A 22962-nucleotide genomic window follows, 5' to 3' on the forward strand; every position below is an offset into this window, starting at 1 on the left:
ATCTTTTGTTCACGCATCAAGTCCAAAAAATGTTGTGTGTGAGTAGGTATGTTGAGAAATATCCAAATTGTATATCGACTACCTCACTCCTTAAAGTGCAACTTATATATCTGTTATACAACTTCACTTAAGATCAAATCTAATAATTTATAATTTTTTATTTTTACAATATAATTTATTAGGTTACTATAACTATTGTTGATAACTAAGGATTTGTTTTGAATTTAATATGGAACTCAATGAATTTTAGATGTCAAAAGATAATAATAAAAAACTTACTTTAGCGTGTCTTTTTTCTTCTTGGACTTCTCCGTGATTTGACTGAGCAATACTCGTACAAATTCCTAAACTATGCAATATACTTATTGTGTTTAATATTAATCGTATTGAAGATAAACTCTTTCAAATCTCTCTTAAAAAAGAGCGTGGTATTATAGGGGGGGTGGGGTGGGGTGGGGGGTAAAAAAGAGTGATAAAAAACGGTGAATGAGAAGCTTAAAAATAATAGAAAGAAAGCAATATGTATGATGGAAAAAATGAACTCATGAAAAAACTATATAAAAATTGTTTAAAAGTTACAGATTTTGTAACAAAGATACTAAATTTCTATAAAGGAGTATCATATTATTTATAGAATGATTACATGTGTTAACAAATAACATCTAATTAAGCTGAGTGGTTGATGACATTGACATTGACTAGTTTCACAGCCTCATCCTTGTCGTAAACACCCTGTTGCTAGTGCAACGTGATCGTGAAGCGGCAAGCGCCGAACTTGATATTTAGGAGAGCCATCGATGTAGAATCAGGTCAAATGAAATGTGTTTAATGTTGTCTGGCTTAAAATAAATTTTAAAAGAAAATTTATCACTTTAAATAAGAATTATATGTTGAATATTTTTTAATCAGTCTTTTTACAAACATGAGACTTTTTTTTCCCTCTGTAACAATTAATCATAACTATTTTTTTTATATTGATGGACCTAAAACTTGAATTTTACTTATTTTATCTTCTAATGTATGATAAAACTAACTTACACATTTTAGTTTTATAAATTTTTTTTTTCATTTAATTTTATCAAAAAAATTAAACTGGATATATTAATCTTAGTCTAGAGAAAAACTTATCAATATATTTGATTTTCTTTTTATAATTTTTATGAAGAAATTTATATAAATGGATGTGAATTACTTTTGTTTGATTTCAAAAGTATTTTGTTTATTAATTAGGTGATAGTGTTTCATTCCCTGTTTTGTTGTATTTATATATAAAACTTTAAAAATAGTTAACAAAATATCGTAATGGTTTAGAGTTTATTAACTAGCTTCAAGCTAGAGCTTATGCAATATATTACATAAAGTTCCTAACTACCTATTAAAATATTTCAGTAATAAACAAGTTGTTAAGTTAATATGCATAGGAGTAATTAATTCAAAATTTGTCTTATTTGTTATTCGTTTCGCATCCCAATACTTAGACACTGGTATCCAAGACTAGCGGGATAATTCCCCACAGATTATATAGAAACTTAATTATTTACTAGTTTACTACACAAGACAAATATATTCAAACTAAAAGTGAGAAAGAAAAAAGAATTAGCGTGATGATTTCAATTTTCAAGTTAAAACTCTTTTTATACCATGATAATTATATTAATACGGAATATTAATTCATCTTTGTTAATTATTAATCTTTGTTAAAAACTTTGATTAGTCATTTTTAAGTGAAATTTCACTTTTAATCATATTATTTTATGGAACACTACTTAAAGGGATTTGCCTGGATCAAACACCAACAACTCGTTAACATTTCAAGCTGAAACTTTTAGTATATAACTATGATAAATATTTAATTTTTTTACTACCTATAATAATCTTATTCAACTTGAGTTGAATTATTTTTCATAAAATATATCTATAGTCTTAAAAAACAATTATAGCCAACCTACACACATTACAATATTTATCTTCCAGTTTATTTTCAAATCATAATATTTTCGATAATCTCACGTACATACATTAGGATACTTCTACATACTAAGTTAACAGTTAGTTTTCTTTTTTAGCAAAAAAATATATTGTTAATTAATTTAATTTTTTATATTATTATTATTATAAAAATAATAAAATTATGATATATTACAATTTATGATTAAATAACAAGCATAAAATTCTTTATATTACAATTTGAAATCCCACACGTTAAGGAGTGTTTAGTTTCACTGTTTTTTTTATTGGAAATAGAAAATGATAATAAAAATATATTTGGTTGAATTTTTAAAAATTTTAATTAAAATATTTTTTCAAATAAACTAAAAATTAAAAATAATAAAATCTGTATTTTCAGTTGAAATAAAAAATCTCAGTTTAGATAAAATAAAAATACAATAACAAAAAATATAATTTTAAATAAATATAAAAATATTTTTTTTTTAAAAAAATATTTTTCAATATTTTTATTTTTTAAAAATAAAAAATAAAAAATCAAATCAAACATATTTTTGCCTGTTACTATTGTGTCGCCATCATCAAAGACTACTTCTCGTAGTTGTAGTATTCTACTGTCACTATTATACATACTTACTGTAATTCGTTAAACTGAATTAACAAATCCTCACGTTCAGACAGCGCCGCCCTGGCTCAAGCCAAGCCAAGCCAAGCCGAGCCACTCCCATCCCAAACTCGGTTACTTAGCTGTCTAAGCTTGAGCCGCCGCCGCCGCCACAAAATGATAATTGGACCAACCAAGAGCGTCATTACGCGTTTCTCTCTATCTATCTAGCGTGTCTGAGAATTCCGTGTCGTTGACGAGCGAGGGTGCGACTATGACCTGCGACTTCGATCTCCGGCAATCCGCGGCGAGGTTCGTCCAGTAAAACGGCGCCGTATAGCGGGATCTGCGACGCTGGGCGGAGTGGCCATGGAGGGCGAGAACGCGAGCAACAAGGTGATCGAGTTGGTGAACGAGATAGCCAGCATCTCCGATTACAGGCCTCCGGTGAAGAAGCAGTACTGCAACTTGGCGCGGAGGCTGAAGCTTCTGATCCCGATGTTCGAGGAGATTAGGGACATGAACAAAGACGCGCTTCCCGATAACACTTCCAACGCCGTCCTCGCCTTCAAGGAAGCTCTCGAATCCGCTATGGAACTCCTCAGATTCGGAAGCGAGGGCAGCAAGCTTTACTTGGTTTGTTTCTTACTTGTCTTCCTATCTTATCTGTGCTTTCTATTGAACACGCAACTGAAAGTAGTTTTAGCGGTAACGATTTTCAAGCTACATACACTGAATTGATTTTAAGTTTGTATGTTTTTTTTTTTATTATTTTGGTTTTTTCCCTTTCTAATTGATGCCTCTTTTATGTGATGATTGTTGATCGCATTGAGGATAGGATTTATGGTATTTGGAAACTGTAAGGAAAAGAAAGCTTGGAGCTGGTACAGTGTTTTATGTTTTTGATTGTATTTGCTGAAACTATAAGCCAACAGGCTACAGCCAAAGCTTTAAATTGTGGTTGCTTTTTGTCGTGTTTCTTGATATTGCGGTTGCGGATCGTATTTTAAAACCTTGCCTACAACTGTTCAAGACCTTGGACGATTTGTAGGTCTTGTTTCCTGATTGGTTTGTTGATGTGTGCCCCGCTGCACCTGGATGTGGATGTCAACGAATGAATCCTCTCTTTTTCATCTCTGATTGTTAAACAAGCTTTTGATAGGAACTTGAATAAAGATTTTTTCATGCTTTTTCTTCCTTTTCTTGAGATACTTTCCCACCTTCACAAGGGATATATATATATATATATATAGGCTTGCACACGCGCACATATATGAGAGGAAGGAAGATTTCTGAATGCAGTGTATTTCATACAGTTAAAAACTTTGGGGATTCCCTTTTCTAGCCAGCGGTACTTGTTGGTCAAGTGTGCCAGACATTCTACCGTTGATGTTTGATTCCTATGTTTGATGAGAAGCTAATATATAATATGGATTGTGAATACTATGATTAAAACCTCTTTATTGAATTACCATGGGATTTCAAAGTTAGATTTGTTTTACTTTGGTATGTTTTTAGCATTTTGGTAATTCTGCTACATGGCCCAAAAGGTTTGGACCATCGTTATTTGGATAACCTACATCTGTTGTGGGGAGCTTTGCAGAAAAAAGTTAAAAGGTAAAATGTAGAGGTAGGCAAACGGTATTTTTTATATTCTTTACAAATGTCTTACATTGATTATCATATCCGTGCCATCAAATTTATTATATATTGTGGGACTTTGAAATGGTCAAACTAATCCGGTTATATGCAACAATACGAAATTTAATGCAATTTGCAGTATTAGTACTACTTAAAAATCTATGTATAATAATTTTAGTTAATATTTGTTGGTATTGTATTAATTTTATGTCTTCATGAGAATCTTAGTTTACTTACAGTTTCATAGGGAGGCATTCTTGTATGCTTGTTGTGACCTGTGGTTGCTCGCAGCTCTATTTCTAAGGTGATTGGGACCTGTTAGAAATAAGGGTTGGATGATATGTTTGGAGAAAACATTATGGAAACATGCGTCCATAAAATGATTTCTGCTGCCTTAGATGTTGATTCTGTTGTTTTTATTTCTGTTTTCAGGTCCTTGAGCGGGACGAAATTATGAATAAATTCTACAAGGTGACAGCTCAGTTGGAACAGTCGTTGGGTGGTATTTCCTATGATAAACTTGATATATCAGATGAAGTTAAAGAGCAGGTATAAATATTTCAATTATATATGAACTATTGTATGTATGCAACTCAGTGATTTTAGTCAGCCAAATCTGATCTGTTGAACGTTCCTTCCTCTAGTTATCTATTGAGATTAGAATGGATACTGCACCACTGTAGCACTTCTTTATCTCTAATTCTTTTGCTATTTACAGAATCTTGTTTAATTCTCCCAATAATTTCAGGTTGAGTTGGTTCTTGCCCAGTTCAGAAGAGCTAAAGGGAGGGTTGATGAACCAGATGTCAGGTTGTATGAGGATATGTTGTCTGTTTACAACAACAGCAGTGATGCAGCTACAGATCCATCTGTTCTAAGTCAATTAGCTGAAAAGTTGAAATTGATGGGAATAGCTGATCTTACTCAAGAATCACTTGCTTTGCATGAGATGGTGGCATCAAGTGGTGGGGATCCAGGGGCACGCATTGAGAAAATGTCAATGTTATTGAAGAAGATAAAGGATTTCGTGCAAATAGAAAATCTAGTCAAGGATGATAATTTAGGAGGAAAAGGCATTTTCTCAAAAGTCTATGGACTTGGGACAAATGAAAAGAGTCATCAAGCTCCTGTTATCCCTGATGATTTTCGATGTCCGATTTCCCTGGAATTAATGAAGGACCCTGTCATTGTTTCAACGGGACAGGTATGTACATTATATGATGCTCCCTGACAGCTAAATTGCAAATAATGTGCAGTTGGCAATTATCCTTCTTGACTTGGCAAATTGAAATATAAGATGATTCCTTTATGTGTGCTTGAAAGTAAAAATGCCACTAATGGCACCGTGTTCTAGCACAATTTTGTTAAGATATCTAATACTTTTTCTGGATAAGGATTGTCTAATTTTACTCATTAACGTGAGTGGGTCATGTTATGTTAAAGAAAGACGTGAAATCAAAATTAATGGTCCCTACTTTATTTTAAAATCCTCTTTAAAAAAAATATTTTAAAATTCTTAGGCTATTGAGCATCACATTACTTGGACGGATTGCATTATGTACAATTGTTTTGTATATTTATGGATCGCTGTGAAACATAAATCTTGGTTGAACTTGGAAACTTGGTAGAGAAACTGAAGGCTTTTCTAGATTACACCCTTCTAATTGACCTATTGACCTATGCAATACATTTGCTAATGCTGATTTCTGTTCACACTATTGACATTTTACTGCTGCTTCTGACTTGTTTTGTTAATAATGTCACATTGCCCACTCAAATACATCTTGTTCTCATCTGCAGACTTATGAGCGTACTTGTATTGAGAAGTGGTTGCAAGCAGGGCATGGAACCTGCCCCAAAACACAGCAGACTCTCACTAGTACTGTTCTCACGCCTAACTATGTATTGCGAAGCCTCATAGCACAATGGTGTGAAGCCAATGGCATAGAGCCACCAAAACGACCTAGTGGTTCACAACCTAGTAAATCAGCATCAGCCTACTCACCCGCTGAGCAAAGTAAGATTGGAAGTCTTCTCCAAAAGCTCATATCTGTCAGTCCTGAAGACCAGAGATCAGCTGCAGGTGAGATCCGCCTTCTTGCAAAGCGCAATGCTGATAACCGCGTTGCCATTGCTGAAGCTGGTGCAATACCTCTCCTTGTCAGTCTCTTGTCTGTGCCTGACTCCCGCACTCAAGAACATGCTGTGACAGCGCTCCTGAATCTTTCCATATACGAAAATAACAAAGGAAGTATTGTTTCTTCAGGAGCAGTTCCAGGTATAGTTCATGTGCTGAAGAAGGGAAGCATGGAAGCTCGGGAAAATGCAGCTGCAACACTTTTCAGCCTTTCAGTTATAGATGAAAACAAGGTTACAATTGGGTCTTTAGGAGCCATACCACCACTGGTGACACTGCTAAGTGAGGGTAGCCAAAGGGGTAAGAAAGATGCTGCAACAGCACTCTTCAATTTGTGCATTTACCAGGGCAACAAGGGAAAGGCAGTGAGGGCTGGCGTTATTCCCACACTGATGCGACTACTGACCGAACCTAGCGGGGGAATGGTGGATGAAGCATTAGCTATTTTGGCAATATTGGCCAGCCATCCTGAAGGGAAGGTTACTATTAGAGCTTCAGAGGCAGTGCCAGTGTTAGTAGAGTTTATTGGGAATGGCTCCCCAAGGAACAAAGAGAATGCTGCTGCTGTTTTAGTTCACCTCTGTTCTGGAGATCAACAATATCTAGCACAGGCCCAAGAGCTGGGGGTGATGGGTCCACTGTTGGAATTGGCTCAAAATGGAACAGACAGAGGCAAAAGAAAGGCTGGACAATTGCTAGAGCGTATGAGCAGGCTAGTTGAGCAACAGCAGGAAGTTCCAACACAAACTGAAACTCAAGCTCAGAACGAGGATACCGAACCACCTTTGATTACTAACCCCGATGATTCCTAAGATGTCTTGTTATACCTTGTTTTCATTTTGCCTTTTTGTTCTTTTAAAAGTGTTGAAAGAAGCATCTGTTTGGAGGAAAGGGTGGAAGATCACCTTCCTACTCCATAAGTTATTTGTTTGTTTGTGTGATATTCAGAGATGCAATGCAAAAACTTGTGAAAGTGGGCAAGAAGAAATCGAATCAAATGGGCAAGCCTGACGTGGAAAAATGTATAATTGTAACATGTACTATATTCTAATCATCCTCAGATTTTAATGAAGAGATGTTTTGTTTATTCGTACCGCATCAGATGATGTTAGAGATGTTATAACAGTATAAAGTCAATCATTTGTCTTTTTTAACCTAGAAATTTATCCTTTCGAAAATGTTAGTTCGCGACGTCATATTAGAGTTATTATGATCAAGTGATTTGAAGTTGAATTCTTGTCATTCCAACTCTTCTATTTAATGATTAGTTGAAATAAAAAGACAAGGTATGGTGTGCAACGCATAAAACAGTTCAATATGGTGTGCAACACATAAAACATTTAATGACCAATGCAACATGGGGGAAGATACAGGCCTGGATCAGATAATTATCTTTCCTTTTGCTTGTTGGTATTTGTGGAACGGACGTAATGATTGCTGTTTAACAGGGAAGAAAAAACTACGTACTGGACATCATGTTTTTATTTTGGTCAAAACTAGGTGTCTGATTCAAGGATAACACGAGTAAGGACTAAACTGAGTCAATTTTGTTTGGGTAAAAGCAGCCACTCAAGTAGTTTGAATTTTTGGCGTCATTGGTATTTAGTGGAATGGACGTAATAATGGCACAAGTTCCTTTTTCACAGTCAGTAGCAGCAGCAGTCGAACTTCTTAGTTAATCACACCAAATATTTTCAAGTTAATCAATTAACTTTTAAACTTTACTTTCATAACTTATAAGATATCTGCTTTGTTTTAAAAAAATATAAATGTTATAGGTAGCTTCTGCATCAACATTGGTATATCCACGGCATTTGTAGCTGATTTATGGGGTGCTATTTTGGCCATTGAAACAGCTTGGCAGAAAGGTTGGTTTCAATTTAGGCTTGAAACGGATTCAACATTAGTTGTCGTATCCTTCTCCAAGCCTTCTCTTGTTCCCTGAAAGCTTAGAGATCGCTGGTTGAACAGTCTTTTTTTGACATCTCAAATGCATTTTCGTGTTTCTCACATATGCAAGAAAGGTAACGTTTGCGCTGATAAGTTAGCTAACTATGGTCTTAGAGTTAATTCCTTTAGTCGGTGGGATTCAATCCCATCCTTTTGAATAGCTGATTATATGTACAATAGGTTAGATAGACCTAACTACATGTTTTGTTGATCTTGTATCTGTCAATGGATCTAGGTACGGTCCTCCCATTCTCTTTTGCTTTTCATTTTGATCCTTAATGTATTTTGGGCTTGATGAGGGTGTTTAAGAGGTGGATACCAACCTAGTTGGGATGCATTCTCTTATTCATGATTGCAGCTTGCCTTTTCAATATATATATATATATATATATATATATATATATATATATATGTTTTAGTCTTTTCTTTTTATTTTAAAATTATTAACATTTTACAAATTTTATGTCTCATTAATACTGGATTCAAAAATTAATGAGACATAGAGTTAATGCAAATAATATTGGATGGTAACCATTTTCTTTTAAGAAAATAAAAGTTAAATGTATGACCTTTCACAAATAAGAAATTGACTCATAATGTCATAAGAGTAATTAATAAATACAAAGCCCTTTTAATTTTCTAATAATTTATTTCTTACAAGGCCTAGCTAGTCAAGCCATCTTTTCCATAAAAGTCCCAAACATTCGAGTTTGTAGAAGCATTAAGTGGTATTTAAACGTTCGTAATCAAATTTGAGCGTTTTCACGGTATGATATGCATTCCAATCTAGCTAGTTTTGCAATTCACGCACTTAGATTTACTTGGATTATTACAAGTTCCTCAATATATTTTTCGCTCCCATACGATTTCTAGCTCTAATCTAAAAGATGCCACGCTTCATTTTGGCAATTTGCAGCTAAAAATCTAGTTCTTAAATCCACCAAATTGATATATTCCTACTTTGCCAATTCGGTGTCGTTTTCCTGTGATTTGGTGCACCTTTCGGTTTTCGAGGGATTCGTCTTCAAGATCAAAATTTGATGCTCTCCGATTCTGTTTCTCCGAAAGTGATGGTGCCTTCCTGTTTGGTGCATTTTCAATGTTATTTTCGTAATTCCATGCTCAAAAGTATTTTCATTAACATTTCTATAAATATGAAAAAACATTTATGCGGAGAGGTAAATCCTTAAAATGAATTTCAGTTTTGAAAAATTATTTCTTAGTTCTATGTTGAAGGATCAGGGTTTAAAAAAAGTAATTTTGGTTAACAGTATTCACAAACAAATTTTACCCCTACAAAAGCACATTTTGATTTAACATTAGTGTTTCTAGCATATATTCTACCCAAAAGCTATTACAAATAATTTATTCTGACATATTTTACTTCCATTGCTCCCTCTGATACCGACATTTCAATAATGCATGCATCAAGATATTTAAGTATGATATACCTACGTACATATGGTATTTAGGTATAAGTATGAAAGATTGATCGTGACATAGTATATACTTTCGTTTCAGTTTTGAATTCACTATTATAAGGGAACTGATTATATATATATATATATATATATATATATATATATATATATATATATATATATATATATATATATATATATATATAAGCTATTGATGGTTGGAGAGGTCCCCACGCATATGTAAAAAGAAAAGGAAAGGGAAAGAAAACAGAGAAATAGAAGAAGGGGAAAAGGAATATAAGAAGATGCAAATGATAGAAGGTAATGAAGATGGTGAAAGTAAAGTAAGACAAAGGAAGCATATGTTAGGGGCCCTTTTAATTTGAGGCTTGCCACCCATATAGATAAACGTATGTTTTTTTTTTTTCTTACAAAGGATCAATTATATATGCTTGTAAGCACTGTTCAAAGACAATAAAAGTCCAGAGTTGCAGTTCACACCATTCCATGAAGCATGCATGAATTTCTGAGCCCTTCGTTCGTACCGTAGCAGAGAAACTCTGCAGATTTAACCCACACTGCTCCTTGCTACCTTCTTTTCCTTTAACTCTCGCAATATGTTTGATGTTTCTTCTTTGAGACCAACACACACCGACATTTTTGGAATCTGGGTGACCATTTACTACCTAGGTCCAAAGACACGGAGAGAGCTTTTGTCTGTGTTAGTCTTTTGTTGCTTTTTTTTTTTTCGTTTTTGAAAGGTAGCAATATTGGTCCTTACAAAAGTTATCATCACCTCAATGATCGATGCCCACTTTTTTTAATTAGATAATTCATTCATCAATTCCTGGTGGGATTATAATAATAAAGTTTGTAATTATTAGCGGGGAAGATCTTTGTGGACTGTGTTTGTTCAATTTGCGAATGGCAACATCGATCACTCCAAAGAGGCATATAGGGATAATGAGAAATGACCCCAACACTTAGAAAAAGTTCACACTTATTTTGACCGTAGAATCTCTACTTTTTCTTTTCCCTTTCGCATTCAAGTGCGTAATTGAACATGGCCCAAAGGGAATTTCATAATTAACAATCAATGTTTGTATCTTGCATCATTCTGCTGAAGAAGTTCTAGAACAGTCACTTAGCTCAGTTTGGTCGAATATAGAATTGCATGATTTTGAGTGAGGCTTTGGCGTCTTCTTACCAATGGTTACATTTGGCTTCCACTTTCAACCTCATCAAATCAACAAACACACATGTGCAACGTCCCATCTTATGAATCTAATAGATAATTATAACATCTTATGTTTGACCCTTGACTCATGTCTAATGTCTAATGTTTATTAAAATTTCTCCCTCTTCGCCATTTCCCCTCCACTTCACGCACGTTCTTGTTTCTTACATGTAACCAAATTATTTGTTTGATTTCATTTCTTATATGTACTTTTCATGTCTTGTAGTTTAAAATTGTTAATTAATTCGAAGACATAAATAGATTATTTAATTTCTATCCTTGTTATAGAAATTGTATATGTGAAAAAAGATTTAAATATTTTCACGTTAGTGATTAACATAACAATGTCATGGTAAAGAAAGACACCAAAATTAGATTAATGTAACTTAAATAATGCATGAAAAGTTCTATTGTAATTATTTTGTATCTATGGCATGTATCATCACGTTAATTATTAACATAAAAAAAATCTTGATGGAAAAAAATTACTCAATTCTATTATGCTAAAAGTACGATATGAAGAGCTTTGTCGGAAACAAAATTTACCACGATTGAGGAAAAGTAAAGAGTAGCTCCAGTACATTAAATAACTGTCGCACTCAAGTTTCCAAGAATTTCACACTCTAGATAGAAAGAGTGAGGCTGAGTAGAAGTACTTAACCCCAGCACTGGCAAAGGCTGGCTAAAGTACTTACAGTGACTAAAGAGAAAAGAAAAGTAAAAAAAAGAAAAACTGAGTAAGGAAGAAAGAGTTACTTACAATAAATCATCTCTATATGGTGTCACACGCTAGCTAAGGGTCTTTTCCTTGAATTATCCAACTTGTGTATCCTATTGCTATATCATGTCATGTCCACTCCAAGATGCATGCATGACAAACATTCGCATCACTAACAGCTAGCTAGTAGCATGCAGCATGGGATATATATGCATGCTATGCTTTGCAGTAAGAATGTTTCACAAATTGAGAAAATAAAAAAACTAGTATAAATTAAGTCTGCAAGATGTAAGAAAATAAAGTGCTAGCTCGAACATGAAACTTAAACAAACTTATCCCGAGATATACTAACTCGGCTAAAGCTAACGTGGAGTGGCACATTCTTTAGTACTGTAAGCAACATAGCTTTTCTTCTTTTCTGATATCTGTGCTTGATCGTGTTAGCCGAATCTTATAACCGTATGTAGGCAAAAACTAGTGTGTGTGTGATAGCGTTGAATTGATTCTAGAACGCTTATAAAAAACAAATAAGTGTTGAGCTAACTAGCGCATGTGTCTTAAGTAAATCAATCATTCAAGAGAAAGTTTTGTAGCGAAATGAGATCACAACGTGTCAGATAGCAGAAACACAAAACATTACATGCACACGCAGTTATACAATTAAAGCAAGCCCATGTATATAGTACACAAAATACTCAACTGGATGAAAAAAAAAACTAAAAAAAAACAAAACATAAACACAAATCAATAACCGGAATTGAAATGACAAGAAGAGAATATATCAATTCTATCATGTCCGCGTTAATTTCTGTCAAGTGATGATGGTGGAACTTGGAATGAAGTCAAGTCGAGGAGTTCAGTGGAACACATATCCAAATCGTTTGAGAATTTCTCTGATCCATCAAGGACATAACAATTCGGGTGATGCGGTTATTGACCACATACACATGTTATATATATGGTCAAAGTTACAAGAGATGAGTAGCGGAAGAAGAAGCAAGACCTGACATATCAGTCCATGAATAGTATTGGTTATTTTCTGAAACATTGAGTGTTGATCTTGACAAATTCAAAGCTCCACTTTCTTCCATTTTAACCGATGGCATCTGAGAAACCCTAGAATTCGTTGCTATGTCTCCACCAAAACCAGAAGGTGTTTCAATCCCTTCATTTTGAAAAGGGTACGAACCAGCAGAAGTTGATTCAAAACCATTCAAGAAAGGAACCTGTTGTATGCGCCACTGATCCATTCCTCCACCAGCAGCTGAAGAATTACCAATCTGAAACCCCATGTTCTCGTTCTGTCCGTGAATCTCACGCAACCCGAGACCCATGTTTCCAACAGCATAACGGTTAAGGTTCTGAAGAGAAGCCATGAAGGGAAGGTTCGGTGGCTGTGGCAACTGACCAACTAGTTCATGAGTGGTTCCACCAGAGGGTGTTGCACTCGTGGAACCAGAAAGTGTTTGTTTCTCCGATGATGCAGGAGACTTAGAGCGACTCCTTTTGTTCTTCTTGTTCCTACGGCACCCTCCACCCACAGGAACGTTTCTTAGAGCACCCCCACTTGTCCAATAGCGCCTACAAGTCTTACAGAAATGGCGTGGTTGAGAGAGGCTATAGTTGTTGAAGTAGCAAAATTTAGTGTTGGTGGAATCGCAACGTGGACACTTGAGAGCTGCTTCTGGTGGTGGTATCTTAGCTAGCCTAGCTCGATCTGCCATGGAACCTGGCCTGATTGAACCAACAGAACCTCCCACATGAGGTTGATGTGGTGGCAAAGGTGGAAGAAGCTGGGAGTTATCACCACCATTATTACTTGCTTGAGGATGGTTTGGTTGCTGCAAAAACAGATCAAGAACAAAAGGAAAAGAAAGGAAAGAAGAAAAAATTAATTATATGATGGCAATTGGAAACAAAATCTGGTATATTCAAGGAGATATTACAAGGAATAGGAATAATATTAGCTTTTGCAATTATAATTTTTTTTTTTTGTTTTGAACTTTCTTTTTAGGGTTCAGAAGCTGTGGCTGAAAATTGAGGAAAAACTTACCTGCTGCCAATTGGGAGGATCTACAAAGACTGGAATAGAGGAGAAAACCATGGTGTTCCAATGCTTTTATGTTTTTTCTTTTTATAAAGTTTGATGGCTCTTTAGGGAGATGGTGGGAGAATCACACCAAGGGAATACCAGAGAGGAGAAAGAAAGGGAAAAAGAGCATTAAAGGAGGAGGAGGGTGGAGGGAAAGAAAGCAGGAAGAGGCTTTAATTTCTTTTCTTTGCGCTTATTCCCTCATTCCTCATCTCTTTTTGTTTTATTTATTTTTTAGGGTTTTGAGTGGACGAAGTTTCTTAACCTATAAGCTTCTTTTTTTTTAATGGCTTGGTCTGTAAATTTGTTCAGCAAAAGGGGATAGTGGCTCCCATGCATGGAAGAGAAAGTTATGATTACTGTGTATATATGCGTGTGTGTGGCAACATTGCTAATCGCTGTCTATTCATGGATGATGGTGGAATCAGCTTACATAATCAAATTAAAAGATTTTTAACCTTAACAATCGAGCTGACATATTGACATGTTCCCAAGTACACTATTAAATTAATACTCAAACAACCAAAATGAAATGAAATAAAATTATGAACATCACACGTTGGAGTAAATCTTATAATTCAGACACTTAAAAAGCCTAACTGATTAAATAGCCCTACGCTTGCAGTTCATGAACAAGTGTATTTTTTAAAATTAAAAAAAATATAAAAAGTACTCCAATTCATATAAAAGGTTCAGAAAAACGAAACATTCAGAACTGAGTAATAAAGTTAAACTAAACGAACCGTGCACCGTAAAGGCGACCAACACCAATCCGAAAAAGTGCATCTATCCCCTACAATTATCAATGACTGGGGAGTACTAGATGAGAAAAAAATGGAAAGAAGGTAAAATAATTCGTTCACTCATTTAAGAGGCTGACAGGCAAAATGAAAATACATTTATTACATAGTTTCAAATGCATGTCACGAAATGGAGGTCTATATATCAATCATTGAATAATGTTGGACTGTGTATTTAAACTTTGAAGTTTAATTTCCTGAACTCCTATCGAATTATTTGCTAATGAAAGTATTGAAATAAGAGCAAATATAAAGCTAGCAATTAATAAAGTAAAGTAAAATAAGATTTTTGAAGTTAAATCTTTTCTTTAAATACTAAAGTGAAAAGTTTCAGTGATTTTCATGTGCATGTACTTATGGTATTTTATTAAATGTTAATTTTTTTATAAGAAAAGAATCATTTTTAAAATAATAGTCAAATAAAAATGCATTGCGTGTGGATATGTATCAATTTTCACTCCTATCATTTTGCGTCTGCTGATGAAACACACCCATTGAGTCACCCACTAATATGTCAGATTTTTTTCGAAATACGATTTTGCAAAGGATGCGGCAAGTGGAGTAATTATAGAAAAGACGAGACAAGTAAATCAGAAAGAAAGCAGGAAAGGGGAAAGAAAGTTTGCAAAATTGTCATATATAATGTGTTGCATTATAAATATATAATTGGCGCTAGTCTTTATTAATTGCTAGCTTTACTTTTTTATAAACTCAGCACCAGTAAATTGAAGGCTTAAAGTTGTGGCCAGATCCTTTTTGGGCACAGCACCAACACTTAAATAAGACTTGAATACATGAAATGCTATGTTTATCCAACTATATCATGAATATCTTTATAAGTTGCTAGACAAGATCTTCTAGTTGCCTGGCTCTTAGCTTTAATGGTTCAATAATTAATACTTCAAAATAGAGGGCTATTGATTAATTAACGTGTGTTCTTTTGTCTATTTATGCATAGCTTTATCTTTGATAACCTCCTTTTTTTCCGGTGCAGAGACCCCCAAATTTGGTAGAGTGAAAAACAACATATTCTTTTTGTAAGTGGGCCGGAGTCGCACTCGGAAATGGGGAATGAAATGCAACCATGATGAGATCAATGTCGTTTCTTCATCGATAAGAAATTTTTTGATCTGCTATCAAGCTTCGTCATGCATTCATGCCCTTTTTGGATAACTTAGCATGCACTGTTAGAGGACTATTGTTCTGCTTTTCCAAAATTTATTCAAGAAGAGGGGATCTATCCATGACGAGATTTTTGCCCATTTTCTTGTAGACTTTTCCATGGATTACTATGTAAATTTTAAAGAAAAACTTATTTCCCAGTGCATTTCCATCCTCAAGAAAAACTTTCATAGATAAGTTTTCCTTACGAGTTTCAGAATTTTTAAAAATTCTTGTAATATTTTTTCATATATAGTAATACTGATTAAATTTCCACAGATATTATTGTTCCTTGAAAACTATAATTTTTTTAACGAAAAACTGCAGTTAAATCCCTAAATTATTTGCAGCCAAATTTGAAAAAAAAAACATTTCCAAGTAAATTTACAAGAACCTTTTTGTGTAGATATGCTACCAAATAATTTCATAAGACATTTCTGCAATTCCTTTTGTTGTTATTGTTGTTAGTTGGTTAGTTTTAAATTCACAAGAAGTAGGAAAAAATTATAGTTTAAGTCAAAATTCCCACTAATTTTTGTGAAAACATCAGCAATAATAGCTACAATTTTTCTTTCTTGCAGATTTCATATATACACATATAGTGTGCAATGGATTTATAAAACATGTAAAGAGTATTAAAAGTCATAATATGTTTTTCGTATATTACATGTATTTTAAATGTTATGCCAAATGTAGTCATCCTTAATATGATCATTATCATTACTATCTTTATTAAGTGATGATGGTGATGATCATATTACTTATGAGATCTTCATGTTTTTGTTAGATTTACTTTTAATTTGGTGTGTGTTATTTATGTCTCTGATTGTGTTGGTTGAGTGTGCTATTGAAGAATGAGTCAGTAAAAAAAAAAAAAAAAGAGAGAGAGACAGAGGACTGATATCACATGAGAATAATGTGAAAGTCTCTTATAACATAGACTTCAAGTTAACACAATTTTTGTTTTCAAGCTTGTTGGGGTGAGATGTCATCTTGCTAGAACAAAAATATATACCAACAAACACTTCATTTTCCTTTTCAAAGCACTATCTAAATAATTTAGGATCATAAATAAAATAAAAAATTATTAAGGACAAAAAGTTAACAAAATTTTATTAGTTGAAATGGATACGAAACTCTAAATTTTTGTATTTTTTTTTGTAGACTTAAATTCATAAAATAATATCTATGCAAAACTTAAAGTATAAGTCTGGTGAAATTTCTTCAAAAAGAATCACTTGAAATGCACAAAATTTTGGTTGGAGGATGACGCCATTCAAGAGAAAAGAGTCTCCAAATTTAAAGAATACTAATAAACAACTTAATTTTGTTTCATTTCATAAAACCTTTTGAAGCTTAAAACAACACGCATAGACAAATTAAATTCATTCAAACTTTCAACTTATTAAATATATGAGACTTTATTTTGCTTTTGTTGACTTATCTTTTGAAACGACAATGCTGTTGTGTTGTAACCAAGTTGAGAATTGAATTGAATGTGTAAGGTTAATTATAGTCAACTGAAAACAGTGAGTCTGCTAGCTACCATGTGTTACACCAAAGAGAAACTGGGGTGAAACTTCCAATTGTTATAAAAAATTCATGTATATCTGAGAGAATCCACAGACTATATAAAAACAAAAACGTTGACTCTTGCTTATGATTCTCCTGAGCCCTTCACACCCGATTTCCCTTTTACATAAAAGATGGAATTTCTCTCTCTTTATTGCATGGAAATTTTATTCCATTAATGGTCAAAGTAAATAAAATTAAACAAGGGAGGGATGGAGTGATTAACGTTTGAGTTTGTACCTTTTATGTTCATGTTTCTGTTTTGGTATATATTTAGTTACAGTTTCCTGAATTTTCCTGTTTCTTTAGTATATATAGGATCTATGAACACATGCATGATAATAAATTCACCAAAATTTATCATATGGAAAAGTGCTTGAATAGTGTGACGTATCAAAGCGAGTTACGACAATCATTATTCGAAAGTATAAAGATTTATCTTACATTCTACTTTTTGAGTTTCATTCCAGTTTTGTTTCGGACCCTCTTTCTATACTTGCAATTTAAAAATAAATAAAAAATAAAAGTTTACAAGACAACGAAAACAAAAGAATATGCAAGGGAAATCAGGATTTGTCTGTTTTCTTTTATGCATACAGATATAGATTTTATTTTTATTTCTCATGTATATCCTTTTATAAAAACTATTCGAGATATAATAATCAAACATTAAATGTAGACATTTATTCTAATAAGAATTTGAACCAAAATTTGGTCATTTTGTAAGTGATCAATTCCTTTGAAAATAATTTTATTTGAGATATGACTAAACATTAAATATAAACACTTGTTCCTAGCTATAAAGAAAAATCAAATTATAGTTTGTCACATTCTAAGCGTCGCTTTAAAAATAATCCTATTTGATATATGATGAAAGAATAAATATAAATACATCTTTTAATAAAAATTTAAACCATAATAATTTATTACATTGTGAGTGACTAATTCTTTTCATTAAATCCAATTCCTTGGTTGTATGTACATATAGTTATATATAAAGAAAAAAAAGTGACAAAAATGAGCATTGTGTCCTGGTGTGGAGCAAATAGTAATGTAGTACAGTGGCAATGAGCAAACAAACCCACAAAGATAAATAATTTGTGGGATTCGGATTCTCAACAGTTAATTATCATCGTCTAATGAAAATCAGACGAATTATATTTTAATTCATAAACCAGACTTAAAATATAAGTATAAAATATGAACTATTAGATGTTCATTTAACGATTCAGATTATGTGAATATAATCCAAGAATTCCATAGTATGTGGTTGTGCATGGGAGTGGAGGGGTGGGGTCAAAGATTGGCGCGTTATGTACCATAAATGCACTATTGCAAGGGAATCAACGTCAATCATTTTTATCATCAGATGCTTACGGTCGCCAGGGGAATCCTTATTGCCACCTCGCCCATTGGAGGGGTCCCATTATAACACCACTTTCCTTACATTTTCTCTACTACGGAATATATACTCTACGTGCTCAAATTGAATGGATGTGGACACTACACTACACAATGGAAATTGGAAAACGCCAAACCAACCCATTAGCTACTCATTTGACAAATGTCCACGTCATTTTGGGTAGATTAAGATGGATATTAAGAAGAGATATATAAAAAAATAAAGAAAAATCATATATATGATGTTGTGATGAAAATAAAAATGTATTCAAAATTAAATGGAAGAAAAAAATAGTGTTCATTAAGTATTTTTTAGTCACTTCTTTCCATGCATCTTCCACGATTCTTCCTCTTCTCTTCTCTTTTGTTTGTTTTCCATGCCCAGCAACCATATTACAGGATTGTTCAATCATTTTCTACTTTCAAAATGCATTTCCTTTAACTCCTCTGATGTTGATTATTAGGTAAAGGATGTTATGGTTCCATTCGAAATAAGGAAAGGGGGGAAGTACGTGATGAAGATGAATAAAATAAATTTTAAAAAAATAAAGATCTGTAGCTTGAACTTCTAATATTCATGTTTCGGAAAATAAATTTTTTAAAAGAAAGAAAATAACAATTATCCGTTCTTTTCCTTTTTTTTAGTAAGTCAAGAATATATTTAGGGAAAGTTCATGGTAATCATAGAGTTTGCTTGGTTTGGAATTGTAGAATAGTCATTCAATTCACTTGGTTTTTCTTATATGAAATTTAGCTTAAATCCTGAGTCTCTTTTAAACCAATATGTCATAAAGTGTTTTAAAGGGACAGCGACATAAAGCAAGTTTAATTAGCATAGGATGCTCTGAGAATAATCAAATTATTAAATCTCAACGTCTGAGTCAATTTAGCTGACCATGATGAACTCTTTTTAATTTCATGATGCATTTTACACCATCTGTTATAAGCTCCGGGCCAATCTTATCCCAGAGATTATGGACACAAACTACTTAGCTCATGCTATGGTTAAAAGGTATTTGAAATATATGTTGAGTACTTTATATATACAAATAAGTAATAGATAATTTTATATTTTATATTTAATTAATATAATATAAATATTTTTAATCTTATTAACTTAAGCTTTACATGGCATGAGTCTATCCCATTTTTTTACATCTAAGGCTTAAATTTGGCCTATTTATTTGATATAGACAATTTTAAAGGCTTAGACCTAAACTTTTTAAAAATTTAACTTGGCATAAACATGTACTTAAAAGCTTGCCTAACAATATGGACTCTTAGGATCAAAATGGAAGAAGAAAAAAAAAAGCAAACTAAAACCTCTTAAATATATTTAAAAACTATTTCTTAATAGGTTAAAAAACTTAAACTTATATGTAATTCAATGGATTTAATTTAAGCATAGACAAATTCAAGAGTGTATTAAAGGGGATAGTTTTTTTTACATAATTATTTAAATAGTTTACTTCTAATAAATAATAAGTTTTAAAAGAATTAATTATTAATTTTATCTCGCTAGATAATAGTCACCCGTTATTCATCTGGTTGGATAGAATCTTTTTGTGTACCCATCCATTATGCTTCATGTATAGAAATTATGTGTAAATTTTTTTATACATTTGAGTATTCATCATATGAATACTTTCTTACTGAATTACCAATCTATAAACATTATTTAAAAAATAAAATAATCAATAAAACCATGTTGTCAATCCCGATAGACAAATCCTACCAATATGAATTTATAAATTAAAGAGTCACACAAATAATTAATTATACTGTTTTGTTATTATTTTGTCAATTTTTAAAAGAATAATATTCCCACAACTTTACATCCATGTCGGTTAAAAAAATATGAATTTGAAATGAATTTAACTCACTTATTTATCTTGTCGGTTTTTTGACCGTAGATAAAAACCTAACACCTATTGAGAACTCTTGAATATGCTAAATCAAGGAATGAGATCAAAATCGACAACGAGCACATGGAAACTGGTAATCAAAATCAACCAAGAAATGGGAATGAAAATTCCAATAGATATCACGTCAAATAATTATATTCTATTCTATACCAACGCAATAAGAGGTTAGGATAGGCTTGGCGTCCTATATGCCAAGGCAAGTTTGCATAAGAGCTTCCAAAAATTCTTCAGTGCCACACAATTTGAGAGGGATTCTGGAGCATCCTTGAATGTAAATATATAACATCTTGTTGTTAGGATGGATGAATATTTTTAAAAATATTTTGGAGAACTAAATAATGCATGCTGTCATTTTATTATTTGACAAAAGCAGTGATTAGATAAAGTTAAAATTTGAAAGTTAACTAGAAATGAATAAGTTAACATATTAAATTGAAAGTAATTAATAAAATTAACTGTTAAATTAGATAATAAATATAAAATGAGAGATATATAAAGACATAATTATTTACTTGATTAATTAGAAACTTAAATTTGACAATGATATATTGATCAATCAATTTTAAAACAATTAAAATTATGTATTTGATTGTAAGAGATATTTATTATATCCAATATTAATATTTTAAATGAATTTATATTATTGGAAGTTGTTAAACTTTAATGTAAATATTGATTAACTGGTATTTTAACTTCTGGAAAGTGAAGAATATTTTTTTTTGTTTTTTATATAATTCAAATGATAATAAATAAATAGTTTTAATTAATATTAAATATTATTATAATTAAAATTTATAATAATAAATGTTTTTTAACATATATTTTATAATTGTAGAGATTAATAAAATACAATATTGACAATGGAATAATGTTAGATGTGAATTGAATTATTGTTATTCAGGTTGGCTTTTAAATCCCAAAACATGGTTGGGAATACAATAGGTAAAGAAGATGGAGTAAGGTTGGAGAGAAGTAAATTTGGGTGTAAGATGTGATTTGCAGCATGTATATTTCTAAAAGTTCAAGAGAAGGAGTCTTGGAGGTGTCTATTAAGCAGACTTGAGGACGTTTATAGTAGCATTGTGTGAATGAAATGGTGTTGCCTGGCATAGTTCATGGTTGGTGCATCTGTGTTTTGTAAGACTATGTCCTACATAAAATCTGTGTGTTTAGATAGATAATTGGTGTTGGGGTCTTTACGGTGGGGCCACATGGATGCAAAGTAGTGTTTGGTTTGGGAGATGGAATAATCTTAGAAACACTGATATACAAGTTGCGGTTGAGGTTAACAGAGAAAATTTTCAGGGTCTAGGACCATTAATAATTTCTCTTAATCATAAACTTCATTGTGAGACGAGTAAGGCTGCATTGCCTTGTATAGCAAGTTGTCCTTATGTTCTATAAATTTCTCAATCGTATTTTTAAATATAATATATATATTATTTTGATTTTTCATGTCATTTATCATCTTACAAATGAAGATAATAATTTTATTTCATTAAATGGAACGAACTGATACAAATGAATTTATATATATTATTTTAATTATTATTTATATCATAAAAAAATATAATTTGATTATTTTGCTAAATCTTTTTTAATAAATGAATATATATTATTTTAATTTTTCTGGCATTTATTTACATTTTTTCCTTTGGTGAAAATTTTATTTCCCTTTAATAAAAATTAAAATTTAATGAAACAAAATTTTATTTCTTCAAAATTAAAAATATTTTTTTAATTTCTATAAAATGAGTGAGTTTTGATTTTGGTCAATTAGGGATCAAATGTTGATATAGTAACACAAACATTAGTGGTATCCATCTAGAGTGATTGTTTGACCTTCTGCTACATATAAACAGTTGAGAATGGATTTCAAATTTTTGAAGAATGAAAGTCAATGAAAAAATATAGGGATTAAAATTAAAACTTACTTATTTTAACCAAAAACTTATTTAAGTTTTATTTTTTTGTGAAGGATTAACTTTTGAAGAAACAAACACGAGAGAATCAAAGGATTTCAAGTTCAGAAAATAAATGAATAAATGAAAAATTAGGAAGAACAACAGAAAAAATAAAATAAAAAAATCTTAATTAAGAATTGAAAAAAATAGACTTTTTAACTAGAAAAAAATATTTTTAATTAGTTAAAAAGTGTTATTCTTTTTTAGAGACAACAAGTATCATATGCTGTTTGACTCAAATTAAACTCTCTTTAAATATGTATTTAATATAATACTACCGCTGGTCGTTATTATAAGTAATAATTATAGTGCATTTTTTCGCACTTATTGTTACTTATAATAAGAATAAAAAATGATCGCGTACATCAATAAAAAGTTTAAATTTAATATAT

General features: G+C 32.1%; 2 protein-coding genes across 2 annotated transcripts; one reads left to right on the forward strand and one right to left on the reverse strand.

Moving 5' to 3' along the window:
• The first annotated feature begins 2735 nt into the window (after nt 1–2735).
• LOC114377903 (U-box domain-containing protein 13-like) lies at nt 2736–7461 on the forward strand. The gene is made up of 4 exons (XM_028336375.1): nt 2736–3187; nt 4625–4741; nt 4941–5396; nt 5993–7461. The coding sequence occupies exons 1-4, from the start codon at nt 2921–2923 to the stop codon at nt 7139–7141; spliced, it is 1989 nt and encodes a 662-aa protein (XP_028192176.1). The 5' UTR covers nt 2736–2920; the 3' UTR covers nt 7142–7461.
• Nucleotides 7462–12253: 4792 nt separating this feature from the next.
• LOC114378268 (dof zinc finger protein DOF3.6-like) lies at nt 12254–13940 on the reverse strand. The gene is made up of 2 exons (XM_028336833.1): nt 13709–13940; nt 12254–13496 (listed from the first exon to the last, which is right to left on the reverse strand). Exons 1-2 carry the CDS (start codon nt 13757–13759, stop codon nt 12624–12626), a joined length of 924 nt encoding a protein of 307 aa, XP_028192634.1. The 5' UTR covers nt 13760–13940; the 3' UTR covers nt 12254–12623.
• Nucleotides 13941–22962: the final 9022 nt, after the last annotated feature.

Source organism: Glycine soja, chromosome 12, assembly GCF_004193775.1.
Source record: "Glycine soja cultivar W05 chromosome 12, ASM419377v2, whole genome shotgun sequence".
Taxonomy (NCBI): Eukaryota; Viridiplantae; Streptophyta; class Magnoliopsida; order Fabales; family Fabaceae; genus Glycine; species Glycine soja.

Excerpts from the sequence above, each read along its gene's own strand:
- LOC114377903 (XM_028336375.1), top strand. The coding sequence starts at position 2,921 with ATGGAGGGCGAGAACGCGAGCAACAAGGTGATCGAGTTGGTGAACGAG. Across the intron at positions 3,188-4,624 it reads AGGGCAGCAAGCTTTACTTG|GTCCTTGAGCGGGACGAAAT; the intron begins GTTTGTTTCTTA and ends TTCTGTTTTCAG. Across the intron at positions 5,397-5,992 it reads TCATTGTTTCAACGGGACAG|ACTTATGAGCGTACTTGTAT; the intron begins GTATGTACATTA and ends TCTCATCTGCAG.
- LOC114378268 (XM_028336833.1), bottom strand. The coding sequence starts at position 13,759 with ATGGTTTTCTCCTCTATTCCAGTCTTTGTAGATCCTCCCAATTGGCAG. Across the intron at positions 13,497-13,708 it reads ATCCTCCCAATTGGCAGCAG|CAACCAAACCATCCTCAAGC; the intron begins GTAAGTTTTTCC and ends CTGTTTTTGCAG.